The sequence below is a fragment of the Schistocerca gregaria genome, chromosome 8, assembly GCF_023897955.1.
Source record: "Schistocerca gregaria isolate iqSchGreg1 chromosome 8, iqSchGreg1.2, whole genome shotgun sequence".
Taxonomy (NCBI): Eukaryota; Metazoa; Arthropoda; class Insecta; order Orthoptera; family Acrididae; genus Schistocerca; species Schistocerca gregaria.
Window position 1 is genome coordinate 68948520 of NC_064927.1, and position 27870 is coordinate 68976389.

General features: G+C 38.6%; 1 protein-coding gene across 1 annotated transcript in view; it reads left to right on the forward strand.

Annotated features, from left to right (window-relative positions):
• The first annotated feature begins 566 nt into the window (after positions 1-566).
• The window catches only part of LOC126284034 (protein son of sevenless), a 183328-nt gene continuing 156024 nt past the window's right edge, over positions 567-27870 (forward strand). The window contains exons 1-7 of the mRNA XM_049982594.1: positions 567-984; positions 1205-1462; positions 1749-1832; positions 1925-2005; positions 24069-24278; positions 24473-24613; positions 26392-26601. Coding sequence (XP_049838551.1) covers positions 883-984; positions 1205-1462; positions 1749-1832; positions 1925-2005; positions 24069-24278; positions 24473-24613; positions 26392-26601 — 1086 coding nt within the window. The 5' untranslated portion in view covers positions 567-882. The remainder of the gene's footprint in view (positions 985-1204; positions 1463-1748; positions 1833-1924; positions 2006-24068; positions 24279-24472; positions 24614-26391; positions 26602-27870) is intronic.

The following is a 27870-nucleotide window of genomic DNA, read 5'->3' on the forward strand; positions in this document are numbered from 1 at the left end:
GAGTCTTCAGCATGAGGCAAGACATACACAATCACAATACCCTTAACAAGAGGAGCATCGAAATACCCAAGTGTCGACTGACGGGAACGCAAGACAGCTTTCCAGTGGTTGCCCTAAGGATGCTCAACTCACTGCCTCAAGAAGTGCAATCCCTGCCGCTAGGGACATTCAGAAGGGGAGTAGCACAGGAACTGAAAGAACGCCCATTGTACTCCATTGGTGTATTCTTTAATAGTGACCAAAGTTAATAGACAAACAAATATTGTTTCTATTAAATATAAATGTCTTAATTTTGTGAATATTATTAAGTGTATATATGTAATTAATCTTGACGCAGTCTGTCCAGTCATGACTGGTAAACGACACAGATCTAGTAATAAAGTAATAATGGATTTTATTGGTGTCGTATCATATCATCGCTCTTTGGAACAATAAAGTTAAATTTTTTGAAAGAAATTATTATGTTTTTCTTCCTGTGTATATTTATGGGCCGTAAACTGTTAAATTGACACATAATCTATTGAAAAATAAATAAATATATCTCAAGTTTCGACCAACGTATCGATACGTGTACTGAATCGATACGTAGCAAATTGCATATGGCATGCGCTGGTATTGTGGTAGACGTCTGATGGAAAATGTAATGAAATATGGATCTCTCAGGAGAATTGTGGCACTTAAATAAAGCAAGAAATATTCTATGCAGTGCTTGTGTAACGTGATTCACATCTAAATGGCGTGCAAGAAAATATCCCTAATGAAATTCAAGGACGGTGTTATTTCAATGTCAATCTCATCTGTTTCATTTTCGTCATCAGTAAACATGGCGGATAGAAGCCAGTTTTATTCCATCTGAACGAATGTGATTAGTTGTTACCTGAAATGTTTTCGGCGCCCTCAACATCAGAGACGCACAGCTATGATTTCGAGAAAGAAGAAAATGCCGCAAAATGGAAAGGAGTTTTTGTCAATTCACTGCGCAAGGTATTACTTAATTAAGAGACTACATTTGGTGTTGTGTGTAAAGCAAATATATTTTGTTTCCGAAATAATAGTGGGATTATATTTTTTGGGTAAATTGTCACGTACTTATCGTGTGTGTATCCCTAGACCAGTGTTTTAATCTACGACTCTTGTGTAATCAGGTGACATCCATGTAATGTTTTGATTCTTTAAGCGAAAAAGTTTTATGCCCATACCTTAGGTGCTGGAGCAGGTGCATCATTCACTTACGGCGCGTGACGACGCCCTCGACTACGTCGAAAGTCTCATCTTACGATTGTTGGGAATGTTGTGCGCACGCCCCTCCCCCCATACAGTGCAGGATGTGGAGGATAGGGTACGGCGCACCTTCCCAACACCCATTGACAAATGGGCACTGGCCGACGCGAAAGAAGCGTTGGAGCGTGGGAAGAAAAAATGTGTGTTGCCCGTTGACAAGATACATCACATGCTTCAGAAGGTAGGGAGGTTGTTTATGTTTATGAACTTTCCCAGGCAAATTGTTGGGTGTTTCCATCTTACATTCCTATATCATGACAGATTAATTTCCTTCTTCAATATCATAGTTGACCTATATGTTGAAACAACAACAACAACAATAACACACACACACACACACACACACACACACACACACACACACACACACACACACAGAAAGAGAGAGAGAGAGAGAGAGAGAGAGAGAGAGATTACAGATGTAATGAAATTTACTTTATTAATTTATCTTTATTTTTGTCACACAGGAAGTTCTACAGTACAAAATTGATTCTCAGGTCTCTCTGTATCTCGCAGCAGTTCTTGAATACATCTCAGCTGATATTTTAAAGGTTGGTTGGCAACTTCATGATTTAGAAGTAGATAGAGACTGGAAAGTATATTGTAAGGTATCTCCTCTTACAGTTTTTTTTTTCTTTTTCAGTTGGCTGGGAATTATGTCAAAAATATTCATCATGTTGAAATTTCATGCCAGGATATTAGAGTTGCAATGTGTGCTGACAAGGTATGGATTCAGCAATAGCAAATTCGCCCAATAGTTTAGTTTTGTGCAGTTAAAATGTGTTATTGTGTGTCTTTGTGGAGAGACTGGAGCTCAGTCTATTTGTAGCTATGTTGTGCACTGTTTTTGAGATATTAACATTAACTACAAGATGATAGGTATCCCTTTTTATTCTCTTAATGAATATTTTGATCTGTACATGCCAATAATTTTTAGTTCAGGTAATCAAATAAATTTAATTACTGGTCATAGAATGTTACTTTGTGATTGAAATATTTGAGACAGCCAAACCTGCCCATCACTTTCTTCTTGACCATGTAAGTCAACATTACATAATAGTAGTGCACTGAAGAAAAACTCTACCTGTCGCTTGATAGATTCGAAATTCGTTTCTGACGAGAACCACCATGGCTAATAGTTTTTTTTTTTTTTTTTTTGTTCACTTGTAATTTTGTCTTAAAGGTCTCAGCACATAAGAATATTGAAAGCTGCTGTTAAATGTAGTCAAAAGGTCTGTATTGTTGGTTACGTGAAAGGTACTGCTAACTATGAAATGTTCCTGAAATATGAGGTACGGTTAACCACACTGCAGGTTGTTAGTGCTTACACGATGTTTTTCTTGTTACATCATTTTGTATGTGACTCCTCCAGAATGCAAAAACTGTAGAGAGTCCAATTTAATGTGGGAAAGATCTATGCATCTAAGTTGGGTAGCTGGAGCCAACCTAAAATTTCTTTATTTATAGGTATATATTGTATATTGAGGTCACTGGTGTACTAATTAATGAGAAACTGCTTCTTCTAAGCCAGTGCAGACTTCTATAATTCAAATCAATGGTCACTGGGATATTCTGTTAGTCATTTCAGTCAGGCTAAAAAAAATGTCGGAGCCAAGTTTAAAATGTTCTATGGAAGTGAACATAAGAGCTGCATTTATAAGAAAATTGCCTTGATTCTGATTTAGTCCTAGTGTCTTGAACTTGTTCAGATGACTCTCAGGATGAGTTCTTTGAAAAGGGATTAGCCTTTCAGCCTAATTTAGTCGTATGACTAAACTAATGACAGTATCCAGTGAGCTTGCAAATGGGTACAATTAAACCTATGTAGACAAAAAAGAAGAGACACTAAGACTTTGGATATATGTTTTGGAATATAGGCCCAAGATAGTGATGTTGACTTACATGATTCTACCGGAGTCTTTAAAAGACCTTTAATATAATGTAGATAGAGTTGATTCTTTTCTTAATTTGAAAGATTTCTGCTTTTCAGTTGGTAGAAAATGTTAGCTTACTGTGTGTCCTTCATGAAGATTGCTCTAATATTAGTTTTTTACTGTTAACTGAATTGTAGATGAAAAGTATAGACAGTGGTAGTTATTTTCTGAAAGCTTGTCACATGTTTACATTTAGTGAAGATTTATAATTAAGTTTAAGTGACGGAAATACAGTAATGATTACTTTCTCACCAATTTGATTGAAATGTAAAATTGCCATATTTATAATTCAATACTGACACCAGTCCCACTGTCATTTGGGACTCTTGTAAGCAAATACTACAAACTTTGTAGTTAACTTATTTCTCAAGAAATAATTGCTTTAAATATTTTGTTTAGTAATTAAGAACAAAAAATTGGTGCAAGAAAAAATCGTTGGTTTCACCTAATGTGTATGACGGATTTTCATAGTGAACATTTAATTGTGGTTGGAATAGACACAGTGTTCATCATCTTCCAAGTTTACTGTTCTTATGAATTACTAAAAGTAATGTATATTCATATTGTACCCCCTTTACTCCTGTGAATAATATGTGTGCTCTTCAGTTTCACATTATTTGCTGGTGCCAATCTGTTCCAACTCATGCCATTTAGAGGAACCAGTTCAGAAACTTTTATATTTAGTGAATATGTCTCCCCATTGCCTAAGTGCCAGTGTTATCCCATTTTCCAAATTGGATACATCAGATTCTTTGTGACAGAAATAAGCATAATGTGTGCAGATAATGGGTGATTTAGCTCATGTGTTTAGCAGTCGTGTGAATAAATGAGAAATCTAGAACACTTTCAGTGCCTTTTCAATATGTATCTTGTGAAGCAATATCAGGAGCACATACCATGAGCAGATTAAGAGGGATTTCAGCAACAGCTGGCAGCAAGCATCAGGCAGACACAATATTTTGCACCAATGAGTTGAATTAATTATATCCTCCCTGATACTAATATTATTACTTTGTGTGCAATATTTACAAAACAATGATCACATTCCAAAGATATGGAACATGTCATAGCAATAAATAATACAACTGGGGCATGTGATTTACAGCCAGAATTACGATACAAAGTAATGTGCAATGTATGAACCTCTCGATCACTGCCTGTAAGTGCCTGTGAGGTGCTTATCATGACGTGACATTCACGTACCCACAATTAAATGGTCACCTTCTATCAAAACGGTAAAGAGAAATACCAAAACTCTGTGGCAGCTGCGTCATGTGGCACACCTTCACTATAGAGTGTAACCACAGATAATCGGCAAGGAATGTTGAAATGTATTATCACTTTCCTTTGTCGTTGACTAGGTCAAATGGATGCATTGCTCACATATATTATGTAGAGGGAAAGTGCCCTGCCGTGCATTTGAACCCGTGTTGTGTTATGTATTGTACTGCGTTACGCGCTGGTGACATTGTATTTGAGGGGTGGCCGTAATAGAGAGACCCAACAATGTATTTAATTAATTCAGACTTTTCTTGAAATTTATTTTACTTGTATGAAAAATGTAAAATTTTAAGTTTAGTGTGAGAATTCGGGACTGTAAATTCCGTGTTGAGGAGGGGAAAAAACCTGAAACACCTGTTGCCTTATAGTGTATTAGATATTGAAACAAGTCTTCATTTTACATTATGTTAATGAATATGGTAGTTAATGGTACATTTTCTTTATGTGTAATTTGTAATTGCATATTTAAACACTGGCACTCTTCACCATTACTAAATTTTCTTGTTTGGAACTAAAAATGACACGAATTAATGTCAGCTAATTAGATATGTTTGTGTGTCTAGGTTGACAAGTATGTCAGTGAAAATAATCTATGTTTGAAAATATAATTGGTTCGATGAAAGTATCTACTCACTAGGTATCTGCAGGAGAAAATGTACACAAATAATATTAAAATGCACTAGCTTTTGGAACCAGTAGCTCCTGGCAGAATGGTTGAAGGGGAAGGAAGAGGGGTGAAGCAAAAGGATTGGTGAGGTTTAGAAAATGGAGAGAGTTCGGAAAAGTAACCCTTAATCCTAGGTAAGGGGAGACTTACCAGATGGGGTGAGAAGAGAAGACTGCTAGGATTGTGTTGGATGAGATTTCAAAACCTGAGATGTTGAAAGTGGGTAACAACCAAGACAGAGATTACTGAAAGAACGCCATGCGAAAGAGCTGAAAGCTAAGTGTGTTACACATGATATCCAAGTAGTCATTGTGTTGGGGAGGGTCAGAAAATAAAAGGGGAATGAAGAAAAGGAACAATTACTGAAAACAAATTCTGAGACCACAGAAATTAATTTAAATTAAGGCCACGTGGGTGGTGAGGACCAACTGCATGTTGTAACACCAGTGCCCATCAGTGGAGTTTGGAGGAATTGCTGTCGGGAGGGGAATCTGGATGGCTCTGGGGATGAAACAGGCAGAGGGGTCATAATTGTTGTATTGATCTCCCCTCGATTTCATTTACCATACGTCTGGGATTAGCCTGGACATTACTAGTTTTTTAAAGCTTTCCACAGTTAGAGAATTTTATGAAGGGAAAGCATTTTTTTTAAATGTAGACCTACATGTTCAAAACTTCACAGTTTTTACAAAGCCAACTACTAACTGCAAAGCCAGGCAAGAATTCACCTCAAAAAGCTGTCTTATCCTTTTTATCACTTCAACTGTGTTTTCGTCCCTGTCCCACTCCAGTTCCCGAAACGGTCGAATCAGCCACCACTCCTCTCCTACTTTGTGCCGCTTCAGAGTTACAGGTAATTAACATTGAAGCTAGCCATCAAGCCATTTTGCATGCAGCTTCCAGTGGCCCACCAGAGATGGTGTTGCCAAATGGTTTGTTTTCCAGAACTGAATGAGAAAAAGAGCTATAACTTTAGGACTTGAGACGATACTAAGGATCAAATCTGATCCAAAGCCTGAGCAGTCTTGTGCACTATCATCTACATTATGAGAGCAAATGACACTAATTGTATCTGGTGGGTGACTCGAATTCCCAATGGCTAACTTCAATGCCAATTAACTCAGAAATAGCAAATAAATTTTTTTTCCTTAACAAATATTTCTCAGGATGACCTCCCCTGCAAAACCTTCACGAGCTTTTCAGACTTTTTCTGACCATGCTGTATATGTTCAACAAACTAGATGAAAAGCAGTAGTGTCACCTTTCAATGAGGAGCTTGACACTTTCAGCACAGGATTGGTGCATGCAGAGGAATTATGGATCAAATTTAAATGAAGAGTTGCCCATGCAGTTGATTGATGTTCACATAGTAAATCAGTTCACAATTATAAGGACACTACATGGTATGTGGTAGCTGAAAAGAAACACACACAACTGCAAACAGCTGTAAAACAAAGCATAGAGGTGTAGATTGAGAGATATTGTATGATAAGTATTTGACAGTCGAGAGCGGTGCATGAAGCTTTCGATGACTGTCTTAGCAAAATGTTATTCAAAGATCCCTCCCAAAACATGTTGGTACTGAATTTAATGTCAAGACATTCATGGATGAGACAGGAACTGATGTCGAGGGTTCCAAAACAAGAGCAGAAATTTGGAACTCCCACACACCTCCTCCCCATTCAAAAATTCATTTACTAAGGAAAAAGCCGGGAGTATTGCCCCAATATAATTCTCACTCTACTTCAGAACTGGGTGAAATAGATATTAGCACCAAAGGCATTGAGAAACGGCTGTAATCGTTAAAATTGAACCAAGCTTCATGGCCGGATGGAATCCCTGTAAGATGTATACTGAATTTGTGTTGGAGTCAGCTCCTCTGTAAACTGTAATGCACAATACATCTCTGAATAAAAATTCATGCTCAGTTTTTGGAAGTAAGAACAGGTCACACCTGTCTATAAGAAGGGCAGCCAAAGTTATCCACAAAACTATTGTCCAATATCCTTGACAGCCGTTTGTTGTAGAATCCTAGAATCTATTTTGAGCTCAAATGTAATGCAGTACCTCAAACAGAATGACCTTATCTGTGCTGATCAGCATGATTCCAGAAACTTTAATTCGCATTTCTCTCACATGACTTCCTGAAAGCCATAGATCAAGGTAGTCAGATAGGTGCAGTATTTACTTGACTTCCAAAAAACATTCAACTCAGAACTACACTTATCCTCATTATTGAAAGTACGACTGTGTGGTGTATCAAGCAAAATTTGTGACTGAACTGAGGATTTGTAGACATGAAGGGAAAGTCATAAACAAATAATAGGACTGCAGTTGTGCCTCAGGGAAGTATGTAGGAACCTTAGTTGTTTATGTTGTACTAATGACCAGGCAAACATTAGTAACATTATCCACAGACTTCTTGTGGATCAGTTGTCTTTAATGAAGAAGTGTCTGGCGGGGTGAAGGGGGGGGGGGGGGGAGGGGGAAAGTGCACAAATATGAGGTCTGATTTTGACAAGATTTCCATGTGGTGCAAAGTTTGGCAACTTTCTTAGCATCATATGACTACAGCATCAGTGAGTCACAGTTGGAATCTGTCAAGTCATACAAATGTGTTGCTGTTACAGTCTTTTGTGTGTTACTTGATTCTTTTTATTTTTAACTAGGCTTTTCACGCTAATTGAGACCATATAAGTATGATCTTTTCTGAATGTGCTTCTGATAAAAAAGCAATTCTAGTACTGGAGTCCAAATTTTTTGTTGATCATGCCTTTTGCGTTCTTGTGGAGATATTTCCATGTCTACTTTCATCCCCTAACAAATATTCCTTTATATCTAACTGAAAAGTGAAATAACAGTTTTCATAAATTTACCTGTAAATTTTTTTAATGTAATCAAACATATTTTGATCCCCTATTGCACTCCATTACGGGTTGAATTTCCAGACACACTGAAACATGCATTTTTTTTATTTCTGACCGAGAAGTCGGATACCAATTGTCATAGAGGTGTAGCCTTAAAAATCCATTAGTAGTTCTTTAGTAATTATATGTGCTAAAAAAAACTTTCAACCACAATTTTACCCCATTAATGGTTGAATTTCCAAAAACACTGAAACAAATATTTTTTTATTTTCTGACTGAGAAATCAAATACCAGTTTTCATAGTTCTAGCTTCAAAATTCCTTTAATAGTGACACAATTTCAAAAAACCTGTCATCCCTTATTTCACCCAGTTAGGAGTGGAATTTTGGTCAAACCCTTCGTAAGCAATGTCTCTAAACTACAGTTCACACTGTTAGGGGTTGACTTTTCCAAAGACAGTGAACAAGTATATTTTAATCTCCGTCTGAGAAGCCAAACACCAATTTTCAAAAATTATGCTTATGAAATGCTTTTGCAGGAAAATATTTTCATAAAACATGTCACCCTGTATTTCACCCCCTTAGGTGTTGAATTTCCAAAAATGGTGACATGCAAATGTATTTATTTCTAACCGAAGCCAAATAAATACGTTCATAGATTTAGCTTCAGAAATGCTTGTACAATGAAGTCTTTCCATAAAAACTTCCGTTGCCTGTTTCACCTCCGTATGGGCTGAATTTCCAAAAACAGTGAAACGCTTATTTTATTTCGAACTGAGAGTCCAAATGTAAATGTTCGTGGACGTAGCTTTAAAAATGCCTTCATAATAAAATATATTCATAAAAATCCTTATATCCTATTTCACCTTCTTAGGAGTTCAGTTTCTAAAAACACTGAAACATATATTTCAAACAATGGAAAATCCAGGATGGAATGTAACAATATTTTGAAAGGGAAGGTTGCTACTCACCATATAGCGGATATGCCGAGTCACAGGTAGTCACAGTAAAGACTCTCACAACTAAAGCTTTTGGCCATTAAGGCCTACATCAACAATAGACAACACGCACACACAGACGCACAGGCACATGCAGAACGCAACTGGCACACACAACTGCAGACTCAGGTAACTGAAAACACACTGTGAACAGTGGGACTGGTGACTGGATGGGGGTAAGGGGGAGGCCATGGCGGTGATGGCGGAAAAAGCGTATGGTGGGGCTAGCGGACAGTGAAGTGCTGCAGGTTAGACAGACGGGGAGAGGGGGGGGGGGGGAGCTGTAGTGGAAAAGGAGAGAAATAAAAAGACTGGGTGTGATGGTGGGCAGGATAAGACTCATTTCAGGGCACAACGAGAGGTAATCGAAACCCTGACGGAGCCTGTATTTCAGTTTCTCCAGTCCTTGGTGGTACTGAATTATGAAAGGAATGCTGCTCTGTGGCTGGACAGTGGGACTTTGGGAGTTGGAGGGAGACAGGAAAGATAAGGGATGGGAGATTTGTTTTCGTACAAGGTTGGGAGGATAATTCCAGTTTCCCACCACCTCCCAGTGTCCCACCGACTGGCCAGAGAGCATTCCCCACATAACTCGCTACCACACAGGATGGAGCAACTTAATTACATTCTTCGCCAGGGTTATGATTACCTCTCCTCTTGCCCTGAAATGAGAAATGTCATGCTCACTATCCGACCCACCCCTCCCACAGTGGTATTCCACCATCCACTGAACCTACACAATATACTTGTCCGTCCTTACACAACCCCTGTTCCCAATCCCTTACCTCATGGCTCATACCCCTGTAATAGATCTAGATGCAAGACCTGTCTCATACTTCATCCCACCACCACCTACTCCAGTCCAGACACTAACATCACCTATCCCATCAAAGGCAGGGCAACATGTGAAACCAACCAGTCATGTGATCTACAAGCTAAGCTGCAACCACTGTACTGCAGTCTATGTGGGCATGATAACCAATAAGCTGTTTGTCCTCCTGAATGGCCACCGACAAACTGTGGCCAAGAAACAAGTGGATCATCCTGTTGCTGAACACACTGCCAAACATGATACCCTTCATTTCAATGACTGCTTCACAGCCTGTGCCACATGGATCCTTCCCACCAACACTAGTTTTCTGAATTGTGCAGGTGGGAACTTTCCCTGCAATACGTCCTATGTTCCCGTAACCCTCCTGGCCTCAACCTTCATTAGTAACTGTCCTCATCCATCCAACCCCTTCCCTGTTCCCATTCCAGCACTAGACAGCCATCGTTCCACCATTACATGCAGTCTTTTTATTTCTCTCCTTTTTCGCTACAACCTCCGGCTCCCCCTCCCCACCTTTCCCCTTCCCCTCCATCTGACCTGTAGCACTTCACTGTCAGTCACCCCCACCATACTATCCCTTCCCCTCCCTGCTCCAGCCTCCTCCTTATCCCCACCCTTTTGCTGCTCCTATCATGCACTGGTGCTGCTGCTCACAGTGTGCTTTCAGTTACCTGAGTCTTCAGTTGTGTGTGTGTGTGTGTGTGTGTGTGTGTGTGTGTGTGTGTGTGTCGTTGTCTATTGTTGGTGTAGGCCTTAACAGCCGAAAGCCTTAGTTGTGAGAGTCTCTTTGTTGTGCCTGTCTGCGACTCAGTATCTCCGCTATATGGTGAGTAGCAATGTTCCTTTTCATAATATAGAAATGCATATTATTTTTATTTGTAATCAGTAACTCAAATACACATGTTCATAGATGTAGCTTCAAAAGTCTTCGGTAGATCTTTAATAATGATGTATTTTCAAAAGGAGCTATCATACACTGATCTGATATTTATAATCAGTTACAGACGAATGAGAATGAAGAAATACGACAGCGGGAGCAGAATTTAAAGTATCATAATTGGGAGATACAGAGATAATATAAGAATTGTTTATTTGCCTTTTGCGGATTATATTGCCATCTTAGTTGAATCCATAGAGGATGCAACAGGGCAGATAAATCTCATAAAAGAGACAGCTGTGAAAGCATGCCTTATATATAGCCTTTGAAAAAACAGAATATATGACAGATGTGAAAGAGGCACTGCAATATATGGATTGCAAAAAGTCTGCAAAATTTAAATATCTTGGTGGAATAATACAACCAAATACTTAGGACGAAGGTGCTAACTTAGCAAGGGCAAGGAAAATTTTCAAATAACAAAAAACCTGTGTGACAAGAAATCTATTTCCATAAATGCAAAACTCGGGAATTACAATACTGTCATTAGACCAGAATGTCTTCATGATTCAGAATGCCTTTTCCCCCAATTATAATTTTTTTAAATTCTTCCTGCTCCTCCTATTGTTTTCCTGTATTACCTGCTTTACCTTTTCTACTATATGATTGAAAGGCGATGGAGACAGTCCACCTCCGTTGTTTACGGCACCTTTGATCTCAAAAGCCTTTAAGGATTCACCAACAAAATTAATTTTGCAATGTGTATTTATAAGTTTTTGTGATTTTGACAGACACTGATGTTGTCAGCTCCAAACTCTTTTAAGGGATTGAATAATGTTTCCATGTCAGTCAAATCATATGCTTTTTTTGAAGTCTACAGATGTTATATAAATGAAATTAGTTGAAGTGTAGAAGAAGGAATGCATAATAATCAGAAAAATCGTGGGTCACAATATGACAATGGAACCGTACAAGGTGTTTTGTCTGTTCTGAATCGCTTAGTGGGCTACAAGCACTTCACCAAGTGTATCCAGTGGAACAGTTGATTCAGCTCATCCTTGACTCCGTACAGTGGCTCCAACACTGTGGCAAGGAGGTGATCTTTTGCTGGGTACCTGGCTACATCAGAGATCGGAGAACAGGGAAGGGTGACAAAGCAACCAAGGAAGCATGTTGGGATAGTATTGTCTGTCAGTTTCCCATCCCATTGGACACTGTCGTCTCATTTTCTGACAGACACGTGGTGCATTTGTGGGAGACCAAACGGTTGAAGGTGACAGAAAACAAACTGTGATTTCTCAAATCGACTACACAGAGATGGCAAACTTCATGTCATCCTCACCGCAGGAAGGAGGTTCCGATTACGAGGCTTGCGCATCAGACCTAGCCCTTCAACACATGGCTCCTTCCTCTGACGGAGGATACACCACTCTGTGAGGCTTGTGGTGTGCCACTTTCATTTCTGCATATTTTGGCAATGTGTGCCTTATATGTTGATGTTAGGGCAGCCCTCAGTCTTGAAAGAGATCTGCCTGCCGTCTTCGGTACTGATTCCAGTGTTAAAAGGGTGGTGAAATTTTGTGACTTGTCAGGTCTCATCCCTAAATTGGTGGGAAGGGAGGCAGACTTTAAAGCATTATAAACTGCTCCGCATGTGGAGCAGCCATCGTCTCCACCCATGAGATTAGCATGCTGACTTTTGTCAGGGCACTGTTGACCGTGATATTGAGTGCCCCTCACTTAAATAATAATATAATAATAATAATAATAATGACAATAGGAATTTTAACTTTTTACAGAAACCAAAAAACGTTAATGATGCAGATCAAAAAAAGTTAATTCAGACGTGAGGGAAATAGAAATAATGGGGGAAGAAATTGTGTGTGTGTGTGTGTGTGTGTGTGTGTGTGAAAGAGAGAGAGAGAGAGAGAGAGAGAGAGAGAGAGAGAGAGAGAGAGAGAGAGAGGTTGAGAGCAAATGTAAAAAGTTTCTAGGATTTCCAGGGGAACACAAGGAAAACGACAGCCATAATCTGGACAGAAGAAAGTAGAGAAAAACATGAGAAAACAATGAAAACTTACTGCAAAGAAAGAAAGGAGAAAAGAAAATATAAGTCGATCCAATACACATATGCAATGCTGATTGGTCCCTAATAACAGTCCCTGAATTTTCCTTAGAAATATTTTATTTAATCCATACTCTTTAGTATGTGTTTCGGGTGCGACGTATCATCAGACAGTCTTACAGAAAGTCAAAATAAATGACACACATTTACAGCATACCTACCAGTGTAAATAACAGAGGAAATTGTAGAAGCACTGACGTATAGTGCACGAGAGAAAATCAGTCAAGTCCAATGCTTGAAAATGAAAACTGGAGTGAACAAATCATGCTAGCCAGAGCAAAGTAAACTAAAAGCCCGCTGGAAGGTGTGATGAACTTAGTGATCCAAGTGATGTCAAATACAAGAAAAATTACAGAAAGTAACAAAAAGGCTACAGTTACCCTCGTGTGACAATGAACATAATCAAAAATCATAGCATTAATAAGAACAACCTCTATTCTACAGTAAAATACATTAAAATACTTACACTATGTGATCAAAGGTATCCGGACACCACCAAAAACATACATTTTTCGTGTTAGGTGCATTGTGCTCCCACCTACTGCCAGGTACCCCATATCACCGACCTCAGTAGTCATTAGACATTGTGAGAGAGCAGAATGGGGCATTCGACAGAACTCGTGGCCTTTGAATGTGGTCAGGTGATTGGGTGTCACTCGTGTCATACATCTGTACACGAGATTTTCACACTACTAAACATCACTAGGTCGACTATTTCTGATGTGATAGTGAAGTGGAAATGTCAAGGGACACACAGAGCACAAAAGTGTACAGGCCGACCTCGTCTGTTGACTGACAGAGACCGCCGCTAGTTGAAGAGGGTCGTAATGTGTAATAGGCTGACATCTATCCAGACCATCACACAGGAATTCCAAACTGCATCAGGATCCATTGCAAGTACTAAGACAGTTAGACGAAAGGTGAGAAAACTTCGATTTCATGGTCGAGCAGCTGCTGATGAGGCACACATCGCACTGGATTGAACAGTGGACAAATGTTGTGTGGAGTGCCGAAATCACGGTACACAGTGTGGCGATCCGATGGCAGTGTGTGGGTATGGCAAATTCCCAGAGAACGTCATCTGCCACTGTGTGTAGTGCCAACAGTAAACTTTGGAGGTGGTGGTGTAATGGTGTGGTCGTGATTTTCATGGAGGGGGCTTGCACCCCCTGTTGTTTTGTGTAGCACTATCACAGCACAGGCCTACATTGATGTTTTAAGTGCCTTCTTGCTCCCTACTGTTGAAAAGCAATTCGGGGATGGCGATTGTATCTTTCAACATGATCGAGCATCTGTTCATAATGCATTGCCTGTGGCTGGTTGATTACATGACAATAACATCCCTGTAATTGACTGGCCTGCATTGAGTCCTGTCTTGAATGCTATAAAACACCTTTGGGATGTATGGTATGCTGACTTTGTGCCAGGCCTCACCGATTGACATTGATACCTCTCCTCAGTGCAGCACTCTGCAAAGTGGGCTGCCATTCCCCTAGGAACCTTCCAGCACCTGACAGAATGTATGCCCGCGAGAGTGGAAGCTGTTATCAAGGCTAAGGGTGGGCCAACACCGTATTTAATTCCAGCATTACCGATGGAGGGCACCACGAACTTGTAGGCCATTTTCAGCCCGGTGTCTGGATACTTTTGATCACATAGTGTATGTATTAAATGGCATAACAGATCCTAACAGTAGCTTATATAGACTATTTGATTCGAAGGTATGATACAACGTATGGAGGAAGAGGATATTTTACAAAAATTTATTCTTACGCAAGTACAAGAATTCAAATTTGAAGTCTTATAATAAAACCCCAGGAATAAATCATAAAACCATTAGTAAAAAGGCTGCCAAAAACTGCTGCACAGTAGCATGCTGCTCTTGGGACAGTATAAACAAAGTCCTCACACTCATTTTTAAGAATGAAAAACCTAATATATTTTGGACAATAATCAAAACTCACGAAAGTACATAGGCAAATAGTAATCTTAGTGGGACATCCTCACATGTAAAATCGGTGTGAACAAAAATATGAGAACAGCGATTGAATGTTATGAGCAAACCATCTAATATTTATTAAAAAGAAAACACCAAGAAACTGTTGCAGGAGGAGCGCACAGTGCTGAGGGCAGCAGTACCCAGTCATCAGTTGTATTTGTACATTACAACATGATACAAGCTTCGGCCAATGTAATTCCAAGTGTTAGGCAAACTAGGAAAGCCAGGTACATATTTTTACAAAGCATCCCATGGGCACTCCAAAAACAGTATCCATTAATAAATCAGTGAAACAAACAGAATCATGATAAATGAGAGTCCTTAAGGCAGCCGTCCCAAATGAGAAAATGAGATAACTAAAGTAACACATCATCAAAGATATGAAAAAACTAATTCGGGTTGCTGGAAATCTGCTTGTTAATCACCATGCTAGGATCTAATTTGTGGTGCACATACACTTAAGAGTTCCTCCCGGACATCAAGTTCCCTACTCTTAGACTCGATGTGAGGGATTTTTAAACCTTATTCATTGAGGGTAAAACGTGGCCCTTCATTTTTAAATGGTGGCCTAGCGCACTGTCGTTACTTCTGTATATGTGTTCTCTAAACTTTGTCATGAAGTCCTTCCCAGTCTGACCCACGTAGATCCTGTCACAGGAACCACATGCAATTTTATAGACCCTTGAATTTTTAACTTTGTTACCTCCAGCGTCATGGCAAAGGTGCAAATATGTTTCCACACACAGAAATAACTTGGGCTTGTTTTGCAACAAAATCTTGATACATAGCTTTCATTTATTGCTTTCTGCGTAAGAATCATAATTGTTTTACTAATAATGTTTTACAAGATGACCAAAATGCCTGTTAACATTTGATAGTGAACTAATTCATGGAATAATTTAGGTAGAAAGGTAAATTGTGGTTGCACAACCCTGAAATGATGTGGGGGTATCATTGAAGCCAGAAAAAGTGCAAAAAACAGCCAACAGGTAGCACTGAACCGACGAAACGCGTTTCACATTACTAGACTCTGTCGGCACCTACAGCTGCAGAATTCGGGCTACAGAAAATCCTACAACTGTTGTAGAAATCCCATTGCATCATGTGAAAGTCATGGTGTGGTGCAGATTTATCACATCAATCGTGAGTGGATCCTTTCCCTTGGAGGAAGTGCAGGGTGCTGATTTTCTAACTGTTGGCATGATCGAGTGCGTGAAACGCCATTATGTTACAGAATTGAATTGTCCCTAGCCAGGCTGATAAACACTAGCTGGAAGGTATGACTTTTTTGCACATTCAAACAATGGAAAATCTAGGATGGAATGTAACACTATAATGAAAAACAATAGTTGCTACTCACAATATAGCGGAGATGCTGAGTCGCAGAAAGGCACAACAAAAAGACTGTCGGAAAGTTATCTTTTGAACAATCTTTTTGTTGTGTCTTTGTATGACTCAGCTTTTCTGAATATTGCTACACATTTGAAAGATCTCTTGCACCCATTGTTTGGCGAGGATCGCTTGCTGAGCCACAGCTCTGACGTGCTTGGCCTCCCATGTCCCTCAGACCGTCCGTGTGATATTGGTTATGGGGTTATCTAAAGTTGCAAGTTTCCCACAGTTGCTATACCTGATTAGGGATGCTAAAAGAAAACATCCGATGAGAATTTCTTGCTATACCTACTGATATGCTGTATAGTGCTGTTCCCAATATCGTCCCTTGACTACAGGTATTGTTCATGAATTACTGCTGACATGTTGAGCAGTTGTTATAAAGAACATTGCCTTTGCTAAAAATCAGTTCTTATGCAGTTTACTGCTGTATCATACTAAGCACCATCTGTTGGCCACTTCTGTGCACTTTTTCTTGGTTAAAAAAAAAAAAAAAAAAAGCTCTGTGTCATTTCAAGTGTGTGTGTGTCAATTTTTACCCCTCTACCTACATTAGTCCGTGAAGTATTGAATTTTCGAACGTTAACAGACTTTTGGGTCACCCTGTAATGACAAAGAGTGGCTCAGTTTTCATTAAATGTTGTAAGTTTTCACAATTAGTATTTTAGTGTTGTCGAATAAATTTGGCAATTTTACATTTCCATTGTAGCTATTACAACTAGTGCAGTCACATTACTTGTTCTTTTGAGAAAGAAAGAGAACTGTCCATAAATTAAATGTCTATTGTAAAGACAAAACGTTTCCAATTTCAGCTTGTGGTCTTCAGTTAGTGTCTAAATGGAAAGAATGTCAACTGTAATTATTAGTTGCTAAAATCTTTCAGTGTACCTGAAATACTGCTTCTAAAGCCAATACTTATATTTTCCTTCAAAATGCATTATACAAATTTGTGCAGTATTGCTTGTACATCATTATCAAGTGTGTGTGTGTGTGTGTGTGTGTGTGTGAGAGAGAGAGAGAGAGAGAGAGAGAGAGAGAGAGAGAGAGAGAGAGAGAGAGTGCGTGCTTGTCTGGTTGTGCTGTTGTCGGGTATTGGGATGAAAGAACATGCAGACTCCTGCTTACTGCCTACAGATATGTGTACGCGCGAAACTATATTTGGTTGCATCTAGTTCCTTAACCATTTCATCAACCTTGCTAAATAACTACGACACTTTTGCTAAAATTAAAATTTATTAAATTTTTGCATACATAACAAATATTAGATACTTTAATTCAGTTTTTTCACAGTTAACCATAGTTAGAATTTTTTTTGGAAGGTATAATTAATTCTTGTTGTCCATGAGATGTTTCAGACACATTTGTGCCATACAGAACTCTTAATGGCATACTCCTCTGGACATTTACTGATAACCCAGTGTCTACCAGTCACAAAACATAATGTTCTATTAATTTTTTTCTTTAATCATGCTTTCTCATTCTACAAATATGATAATTGACTCTTCCTATGTATATGCTTTACATGCATCCATTCTGATTTGAGAAAGCCAGTGGTATGTAGCATTCAATGGCATTGTTCCCTTAACTATTCTTTATTACCTGTGAATTGCTCTTCTGAATACTTGTAGCCCTGAAACATGAAAGATCTCTGAGCAATTCTCCCAAACTTTCTTTCTCTTTCTTTCTCATTAATTTGTTTATCGTGTGTTAACCTCTCTCTCTCTATGTGTAATATCCATATTACAGTATTTCCATTGATTGCATGAGTAGCTATGCAAAATGTCTGTAATTTTATATTCAGGGGCAGACAGATTATTTGTAGAATACTAAGTTGAAGCATGATGGTCATAAAATACAATTTAAAAAATCAGTTACTGAACTTTGCTTTAGCATGTAGGTTCCTTAGTCATATTTAAATCAATTTTTATTGCATTAAATGTTTGTCTAGAAGAACTTGAATAGGTACTGTCACCAATTATGAACAAAACCATTACAAAAAAAGGATCTATAAAGGTCTGTTGTGATTTATGTCTAACATATAAATTTCCTTTTGTAATGAAATTGTGTGTGTGTGTGTGTGTGTGTGTGTATTTTATTATTACTGGATATAGACATCAGTAAACAAAATTCTTATATACTGTAAGTCAGATAAGTATATTTATTAAAAAAATTTTTCAGTGATGTCAATAAGAAAAGTGCTATATGCATGTTAACATGCATGTCAGTAGAGTGAAAAATTTTGTTTGCATCTGACAATATAACCATAATTTCTTCTTGTATTTAACCTCAAGATGCAGTTCCTGTTTTATTAAAAAAAAAAAGCTGTCTGCAGTCATTCTCAGGAAATTATGTGGTCATTTTTGTTCTTCAATGTTATATATTTTATTGGTTTTCATATTGCATATATTTTATTTGCTTTCATGAAAAGACAAATTACTTGTATGTTAAGTTAATGCATAGATTTATGAACACATTATTTTCCACAGCATAAAATCTTAACTGTAGTGATCCTGGTGGAAAACGGCAAAATCACTGCAATCATTTTGGAATTAACAGCGCACAGAAATTAAGTAGAATATATATTTAGAGAGAGAGAGAGAGAGAGAGAGAGAGAGAGAGAGAGAGAGAGAAGACTTACCACAAGGGAATTATACAAGTGGGATGGAAATCAGTAGATATGATGTACATTTACTGCCAAACAAATGATCTCTGTTTCAGAAAAAATTGAACACTTATTCGAGAGAGAAAAGGCATCAGATCGAGACAGTCAGTAATATACTGGTCCACCTGTGGCCCTTGTACAAGCAGTTATTCAGATTTGCATTAATTGATAGAGTTGCTGTGTGTCCTCATGCGGGATATCGTGCAAAATTCTGTCCAGTTGGTGCATCAGATTGTCAGACACCGAGATGGTCTGGAGGGGCATACCCATAATGCTCCAAATGTCCTCAATTGGGAAGAGAACTGGCAAATTTGCTGGCCAGGGAAGGGTTTGACAAGTATGAATAGAAGCAGTAGAAGCTCTCGCTGTGTGTGAGCGAGTGTTACCTTGCTGAAAGGGGCACCCAGGATGGCTTGCCATGAAGACAGCAAAACAGTGGTTAGAGTATTGTCGATGTGTTGCTGTACTGCATTGGGAAGGATGCCGTGGATGGCAACTGACAGGATCCTGCTATGAAGTGAAATGGGACTCCATACTGCGGTTAATGAGCTGTACGGTGGGTGACAGGTTGGTATCACACCGCTGTCCGGGGCATCTCCAGACGCATCTTTGCTTCTCATCAGGACTCAGTTCGAAGCTGGACTCATCACTGAAGACAATTCTAGTCCAGGCAATGAGACTCCAGGCCAACTATGTGTCTGGAGACCCCCCAGACAGTGGTGGGATACCATCCCTCCTTTCACCCACCGTGCGGCGAGGAGTGATGTCTGGGGTGCCATTTTTTTTCAGAACAAGACTCCTTTGTTGCCATCTGCGGCACCTTTCCAGCACAGTGCTAAGTCGACTGTATTGTACGCCTAATTTTGTTGCCTTTCATGGCAAGCTATGGGCTTTATGGTGTGCATTAAAGATAATGCCCACCTGCTGACGGTGCGAGTTTCTACTGCTTGTTTCCTTGCTGGCCAAACCCTACCTTGGCCAGCAAGTTGCCAGATCTGCCCCAGTTGTCCCCTGCTGATAATGTTTTTAATATTATGGGCATGGCCCTCTAACCAGTTCGGGATTTTAAGTATCTAATGTGCCAATTGGACAGACTTTGACACTATATCCTTGTGGAGGACATCCAATAACTCTGTCAATCAGTACCAATCCACATAACTGCTTGCATAAGGCCCAGAGGTGGACCAGTCTGCTCATGACTACCCCAATTTGTGAAGCTCTTTCTTGTGAATAAATTGCAAAATTTTTCTGAAACTGTAATCATTTGTTTACCTGCACATGTACATGGCATCTTCCAGATCCCGATCAATTTGGATAATTCCTTTGTGGTGCATTGTTTTTATTTTTTATTTTATTTTATTTGTAACATCATGAGAGTTCATGTATTGTGTCCACATATTTATTCCCTTCAGTTATACTTTCTCAGTACAACACAATTTGTTAAAGCAGTTAACTAATAAAAGGTCCTTTCCTTTCCTACTAGAGAGAAATTTGTAACAATTCTGAATGGCCCTGAGTTAGGTCCATTATTAGTATCTATACACATGATTGATAATCAATGTAATAGACAAGAAACAGAACTAAATTTGTTACATGTGAATTATGCGTTTTTGTCTGTCACAATAGACATTTTTAACAGTAAAATACTTAAATGAATTGTCAGATGGTTTTTGCAAATGGGCCCCTTTAGTTAAAGTAATCACATTATATTCAGTTATGCACAGCAGTGTGTGCAACACCATTGGTCAGTGTTGTACATGGTGAGAAATGCAGGTGGATAGTCAGAATCTCTAATGTGTTTGGGTTTGTATATGGATAAGAAGTTAAACAAAACAAGTCAAAAGTATTGTGAGAGTTGTAAAACTTCTAAGGTTTCCTGTAGATACTTTTGTTACATTGCATCATTATTGGGCACGTTGGCTTCAGTTTCACAGTAGATGTACTTTGCAAGTCATGCAGATTATCCATTGAAAAAACAAACGAACTGATGAGGACCGTGACTCCAGTATTAGAACAAAAGAAATTCATTAGTAACATGCTAACAATGAGAAATTATTATAAATAACCAATCAACTCCTCCAGTCTTGGGCATTAGGATGAATCATATAAACAATTTGTGAAATATGGAAAGATCTGAAGGGAACTAAAAATATAGATTGAAACAAATTTTGCCTTCAGTTTTTAAACCATCCGAATGTACAATATTAGATCCTCAGCTCCTCTTATAACTTCCTTGACATTCTCTTTCATTATTTAAAAAGGACAATAGTTTGAATTCACATCTGTGATCATAAGTTATTTGATTACATACATTCTCTTTGTTGCCATTTGCGAACCAGAATGTGAAGGGTAAGCTGAGTTGCTACACTTGCATCTGGAATTTTTTCCTGTATTATTAAAAATATCACGGTCGTTGATATGGTACAGGTTGAAACACATTTTCATAGTATTCATTAATCCGTTGTAATATGCTTTCTTGGAATTCGTGAGTGTGAATTGGTGTCTTCAGTTTTATTGTGGTACTTCCCCGTGACTCCATAAATTAGCTGTTTGTTAGTCCCAATGAATTACCACTCTTGCTTATCCAGTTCTCATTCTTAGTTAGCAGAAGAGTACAGATGTAGATGCATGCACGTGCGCGCGTACACACACACACACACACACACACACACACACACACACACACACACACACTCACTCTATTTCAGATTTCATTCCATCATTTTATTCACTCTTCATCAAGTGTTTATTGAAAATTCATTTCTGCTCTAACATTTGTACATTCAACCTGCTGTTTCTTGTTTCCTAATTTCTCCCCAATAAATTGTTTTAAAATCGTGAAAACATAGATTTTTATTAACTGTGTGCCTTTTTGTATTACTCCTTTTAAGACAATGCTTTTAATTGTCACAAACATTTTTAGTTTTAATTGTGTCAATCTTTTCAGGAAGTGCTGACTGTAGCACCTGCAATTGTGTCGTTCCTCCTAATTATTTTGCAGATATGTTACTGATTCTCGGTGGCGTATCCCTCCCTCCATCCTTGTAATCCATGTTTGTTGACAAAAGTAAATTTCTGTCTTTGATAGATAGTGCCTGTTAATGTTTGTTTTTTCTCAAACTAATCTGTAAGGCAGTAAAATGTATCTAAAATGCTCAAGCACTACGCTGTAGAAAAATAACTCCCAAATAATAATGTTTGCACAGTTTGCATTTTATTGTTATGTTGTTGTTTCTTTGTGTGTTAAACCTTTGAAAGACAACTTTTTCACCTCTGACTGTTATTTTAATTTCTGTCACCACAGTTGTAATTGTGATAACATTCAAGTGGAAGAATTCTTGCCTGCATACTTGTTGAAAATTATAATCCCATGGTCAACCACATTTCAAGCAGATGCTTTTTGGAATTCCACTGGTGGAAATTGAAACAGAGAAGATTAAAGCCCCCCAAGTATTTCAGTATTTTATGGCTATCTCGGCACCAAATGACGAGAATATTGGTGATATAAACAATAAGATCAGTCAGGGTAAATATGCAATGTGCTAAGTGCACACTGTACTCTGAAGTTCAGATGTAACAACAAACACAAAATGTGTTGCAGTACCTACAAACAGTTGTTGAAACTATTAGCACTTATACAACCAAGACTTATTAACTAAAATATCCCAGATTATTCTCGCAGAAAATGAACCTCTCGAGAACAAGCAATGGCGTTTCTAGGATGGATCATGTGTGAAGTGACACTTTAAGAGAGCTAAGGGAATGGAAGAGACAGTAAAAGATATAAAAAAAGGGCCTACTTGGGTGTGGGCAACTGAAGTGGATGGTGAAACTAGAAGGTTGAAAAGAATGCGGAAATGAGATTCCAGAGAGAGAAAGGAGTGTTGTGGACCACACGAAGGCTTGTCTGTAGATGCTTGTGATGTGATGACCCAAGTGGTTTACAAGAATGGGATTACTATTGTGTGCCAGTGGATGTCTTAAAATGGTATTAAGTTAAATTCCATATTAAATGTTTGACATTAAGAATTATGTTTTAAGGCAAACTGGTTCACCAAATTATGTAAATGGAGATTAGATGCTGTGCAGTGTTTAGTCCAGTTTGCTGATAGGGACTAAATTTCCCAAGCTGCAAAATCTTTTTGCTCTTCAAGAGCAATTTATAATATCATGAGTACTTGAAATAAAGGACAGTGTTACAATGAGCTTTAAAGGTTCAGAAGAAAAATGTAGCAAAAATGGATTAAACATTTTCATGCGCTTGGGAGTCTGGTTACCTCCCACATCTTGTTTGGTAGTAGGTGATGAGGAACAGTCTATTTTTTATTTTTTTTAACCAAAATTCAAATTTACTATCCATTCTGTCCATTACCATGCTCATTGGAGTTTCCATGTGTGCATTCTGGGAAGTAGCTTGAAATAATTTGTATCAGCTGTTGTCACTCCCTGAAAGATTCCTGTCTCATTTGTGGTAACAAGATATGTGCAGGGTAATAGGGGTGACAAGCTTAGATATGTTCTTTATTATTACTTTTAAAAAAAAGTTTGTGCAAATTCACCTCTATACTATATTCAATTGTGTCCCTGCACAGAAGTTTGTACATTAATGTCTGAGCTTTAAATCTACTTTTAAGTCTCTGTGTTAAGTACATTGTACAGTCATACTGCATTTTGTGTTTAACAATGTAGAAAAAAATGGTTGCTACTTATCGCAAAGAAGATACATTAAGTTGCAGACAGGCACAGTTAAGACACTTACACTAAGCTGTCTGCTACAGTCTTCATCAGCAAGAGAGAAACACACACCATTCATACACACAAGGTAGAACACCTCATGCACACATGACTGCCTGAGCTGCCAGAATTGATAGTCATGTATGTGTGAATGGTGTGTGTTCCTCTGATTCTCTTTTGCTGATGAAGGCTGTGACTGAAAGCTTTGCATAAGTGTATTTTAATTGTGCCTGTGTGAACTTAATGTGTGTTCTTTACAGTAAGTAGCAATTTATCTTTCCGTACACTGTTGATACTCCTAAGTGAATTCCATTGTTTGATTTTGCATTAATTTCTTCTCTTAAATTCTTGTATTATTTTTAAACCCCACTGTTGCACAAATTTGAAATATGAATCTATTTTTAAATTTTGCTCTCTCAGGTGCTGATGGACATGTTCTACCAAGATGACGATGGAGTTTCTGCTGGTGTTGCTGATGACGTAGATCCTCTGACGCCTCGCACGTCACTCACGTACGAAGAGGTCGTAAAAGACTTAATTCATGATGAGAAGCAGTATTTACGTGATTTACACATGATAATCAAAGTATTCCGTGAAGAAATTGCAAAACTTGTCAGTTCTGACAGTAAGGTAATCATTTTCAATTTGCTTGTGGTGTTAGTCTTCTTCAGAATGTCTGAATAGAAGGATTTATTTTCTTAAGAATAGGGATGTTATTTTGATGCAATATATATTTTTATAGTCTTCTACACATTGCTAACATTTTGCACTGATAAAACTTTAGATGAAACATAGTTGTGACACTAATCATTTATTTTTCAAAGGAGCTCGACGCAATGTTTAGTAATATAATGGACATTTATGAACTGACTGTAACTTTCTTGGGTTCATTGGAAGATATGGTTGAGATCAGTGAGGAGAAACAAGTACCTGCGATTGGAAGCTGCTTTGAAGAATTAGCAGAGGTAAAAATAATGTCTATTACTACCCATATAATTTTACAGGAATTTTAAAGTTTCATTAATCCTGAAGGTTACAGATGTGGTAGTACATGTTAATTTCAATGGTATACCACCAAAAGAAGGTACTGTGCTTTTCTCCAACAGAATCAAAATCTCTTTTTATCTTCGCTGTATGGGCACTGAGGTGTGTTATATTCTCTGGGTCTGTCTTTGGGTGGATTAGGACTCTGATAATGCTACAGCCACACTGATGTAGGATTTCAGTCAATGCATTTATACATTTGTAATGGTTATGAACATTTAAAAATTGTTTTATTTTTTCCATCATTGATTATTAATGAGAAGCAGTGCAACTGTATTGATACACATTTATTGTGACATAACTGGTTTCATTCATTAGATCATCATCAGGTTGTCGAGTTGTCGGTATTATTACCTAATGCAACGTTAGAGGCAAAATCTGGAAATACAATCATTTAAACATTCTGCAGACCACCTAGATGAAGCGTGGCAAGTGGTAAGTACGTATGACGTGGTGTGCTGTATACACAATAGTTGAGTACACAGGGATCCCTGACAGTTGCAGTGGGACGCACATGGTGAGCCTGTGTTGACTGATAATGTAACATGATTTTATAAATGCCTCTGTGGCAATGCTGTGATGTCACAGCTCTATAAACGCCTACTGTTTTTGCCTGAAGCCATTAGCACTTTTGCAGTTGAAAGCTGCCACCAGCACTGTGAGCTGTAGGGAATCTTCTTACGCCATCTTGACTGTAGAGTGAAAATAGCAGCTGTGTCACACGCACTTACTGCATGTCACGGTACTTCCAGGTGGTTGACAGAATTTTTATATGATTTTCATTTTCATATTTTTCCTATGATGTCACATAAGACAAGTAGACCTTCTAAAACATGACACTGGTGCAACTTGACAACCTGGTGGTGGTCTAAGTGACAAAACCGGTCATGGAATAACAGATGCATATTGATACACCTGTGGTGATTCTCATTAATTATTAATATTGGTATCAGTCAGCTGTTGCCCTAAAAATGACATCATCATTTGATGTTTGTGACTTTGTTTCAACGGTCTAAGGTATTACTTTATCAGTTGTAAAATTCACACGTCGAAACTGTAAAATTACATGAAAACACCCTAGTTGACCAGTTCTTACTTTCAGAAAGCAAAATTACTGCCTCATACACAATCTAAAACATTTGGTAATTTTTTCTACTTTTAAATATTTCTGTTGGCATTATGTGGAATTATGTCTCTGAGAGGTAAGTACTGGTTGCAATCCTGTGTCCTTTTGCATCTAAAAAATTACTTTAAAAGAAATGACATTACTTGACAGAATTTGGGGTAAAAGGAAAAGTTTCATTCGGCACAGAAAAGTAGTTGGGGGTAAGGCTCCTAAAGGGAAATATACATAATTGGATAATGAATATTTGAACAGTAACAAATTCTGTTTGAAAATTTGATCCCAATTATGTTCACTATTGATTGTCTGCTTTACCAACTGAAAGTACTCTGGGATTTCACAAATTGTTACTAACTTAGATTTCTGTAACAACTGTTAGATTCCATTGTGCATTTTCCATTGTTTAACTTAGATTTTTGGTAGGCTGTGATGTACAGGTCACTCATTTTATATTTTTCGCTTGTTGGTACTTTGTAATCATCTCCTCTTTACTGAACCATCTTATTTAACTTTAGACGCATTATATTAAATATTTCTGAAAATGGATTGCTCTATTGGACATCTGTTGCACATTAGGCTGCCGAATTTGATGTCTATGGGAGGTATGCTCGTGACATCACACAGCCACAGAGCAGGGAGGCGCTAATGAAGCTCAGCAGTCGGCCTGAAGTCTCTGATGCTCTTCAGTCGGCTGGCCATGGATTCAGAGAAGCTGTGAAGTATTACCTTCCAAAGCTGCTGCTTGGTCCTATTTGGCACTGTTTTCTGTACTTCGACTATATAAAGGTACTTTATTTTGTTAGCAATAAGGTGTTTTCTGATAAATGTCGTGTGATACACAAGGGAGAAATTTTCATTGAAGTAGTTATTAGTATACACAGCCACAGAAATATCACATTGTTCAAAAAGAATAGATTTTTAGTCACCATATAGCAGAGATACTGAGTCTCAGATGGGCACAACAAAAGGACATCAAACAAGTAAGCGTTCGTACAGAAAGACCTTCATCAGAATTCAACACACACACACACACACACACACACACACACACACACACACACACACACACACACACACACACACTGACCTCAATCCACACACAGTGACCTCAATCCACACACAGTAACCTCAATCTCTGGCTGCTGAGGCAGTGGAATGGTAGCAGCAATCTGGAGGGGGCAGATAAGAGGAAGGGATAGCAGTGTGTGGTGGCGGAAGGGAGGAGTGCAGTCTGGCAGTGTGTGCCTGGACTAGACTGCCAACACGTGCAGTGTCAGGAGGTAGTGGGGTAGGGAGATGGGTAAAATGAAGCAAAAATATGGTGGAATAGGGAAATGTGGGCTGCAGCATTGGTAGAGGGCGGCAAACAATGAGGAGACTGGAATGGGCAGGAGGTGACAGGACAGAGGCTGTGGAAACTGTTGGATGAACGGTGTGGAGACAGTATGTTACCATAGGTTGAGGCCAGGGTAATTATGGGAGTGGAGAAGAGGTTGTAAAGATAACACCTATCTGCTTGGGTAGTGAAGCAGCTATTGAAATGCAGGATGTTATGTTCAGTAGTGTGTTCTGCTGCTGGGTGGTCTACTTCGCTCTCGGCCACAGTTTGGTGGGGGCTGTTCATCCTGGTGGACAGCTAGTTGGTAGTCATCCCAATATAAAAAGCTGTGCAATGATTGCAATAGAGCTGGTAAATGGCATGGCTGCTTTCACAGGTGGCCCAGCCCCTGATGAGGTAGGATAAACCTGTGACAGGGCTAGGATAGGAAATGCACTCTTCGTCATCCAGTACCATCCCAGACTTGAATAACTGAATGACATCCTTCACCAGGACTGTGATAACCTATCATCACGGCCTGAAATGAGGGGCATTCTACCAGAGTTCCTTCTCACTCATTGTAAAGAAATGTTCCCTTGCCCACCCAACCTACACACCATTCTAGTCCATCCCTGTGCTGCTCCCTATCCCGACCCCTTGCCACAAGGATTATATCCCTGTAGAAGACCCAGGTGCAAGACATCCCCAATCCACCCACCCACCCAGAACTTCCTATT